General features: G+C 57.9%; 1 protein-coding gene across 1 annotated transcript in view; it reads left to right on the top strand.

Annotated features, from left to right (window-relative positions):
* The first annotated feature begins 595 nt into the window (after positions 1-595).
* The window catches only part of OAS3 (2'-5'-oligoadenylate synthetase 3), a 14085-nt gene continuing 13699 nt past the window's right edge, over positions 596-981 (top strand). The window contains exons 1-2 of the mRNA XM_006769003.1: positions 596-612; positions 732-810. Of these exons, the coding sequence (XP_006769066.1) occupies positions 596-612; positions 732-810 (96 nt within the window). The remainder of the gene's footprint in view (positions 613-731; positions 811-981) is intronic.

Consider the following 981-nt stretch of genomic DNA (forward strand, 5'->3'; position numbering starts at 1 on the left):
AAATGCTGGATCCTTGAGTGACGTGGCAGAGGACGAATGCGTTTTGAGTGACAGGGAGGAGGGGGTGGACCCTGACAGGGCCCCTCCAGAGAGAAGCTCAGGTGTGCAGAGCAAAGGCGGTGGGGAAGCACTGAAAGGTGAGTCCAGGCCAGGAAGCTAGAAACAGCACTGGGCTCTCACACTGCAGCTCACCTGCCTGCCTTGGTCCAGCCCCCGGGCTTTATAATGTTAATAGGTGATTCTGTGCGAAAGGGGCCATTCTAAACGGACTTTCCTTTCTCATTTCTCCTTGTTTAAAAACACCAAAAAAACCCCACTTAGTTCTTAGTCACTTTAGATGATGTGTTTGAAATGTTAAGAAATGGAATTTTTACTGGAATTGCATCCAATGTATAAACTATTTGGCAAGAGTTGGCTCCTGCAAGACTAGAGTGAGCGGTGAGAGCTGGCACAAACCGGTTTGAATCCGGTTGGACGACTTCCCACCCGTGTGACCTTTGACCAGAGGCCCAGGTTCTCCACCCCTCACTCCTCGCCCAGGAAACGGTGTGATAACGGGGCGCGCACATCGGCACATCATGGTTGTCGGGGGGGCATGGAGGAGGTGATACTGTAGGTGGTGCAGGACCCACTCTCTGTGATCGCTCCTGGTTGGGTGTTTAGAACGCACCCTCCCCTCCAGCCGGGAGCCCGAGGCTCTGTTCCCCGGACTCTCCTGCCTTTTCCCCCAGAAACCCCGCGGGTCCCGTCCGCGCTCCGCTGACACTACTGCCCCCGCCGCCGCCGTCTGCGGACCGCATGCTGTGCCCTGTGTTTTGTGCATGGGGGGGGCCCCCCCGGGCTGGTAGGCCCGGAGCTGGGAGAGGGGTGACCGAGCCAAGAGAGGAACGGCGACTGGGAAGGGCCCGGAAATGGTAGCCCAGACCCAGAAACGAAACTGAAAGCTGGAAAGGAGGGGAATGGGGGGGCGGGGGCGGGGCG

The sequence above is a fragment of the Myotis davidii genome, unplaced genomic scaffold, assembly GCF_000327345.1.
Source record: "Myotis davidii unplaced genomic scaffold, ASM32734v1 scaffold223, whole genome shotgun sequence".
In the NCBI taxonomy this organism is placed as follows: domain Eukaryota; kingdom Metazoa; phylum Chordata; class Mammalia; order Chiroptera; family Vespertilionidae; genus Myotis; species Myotis davidii.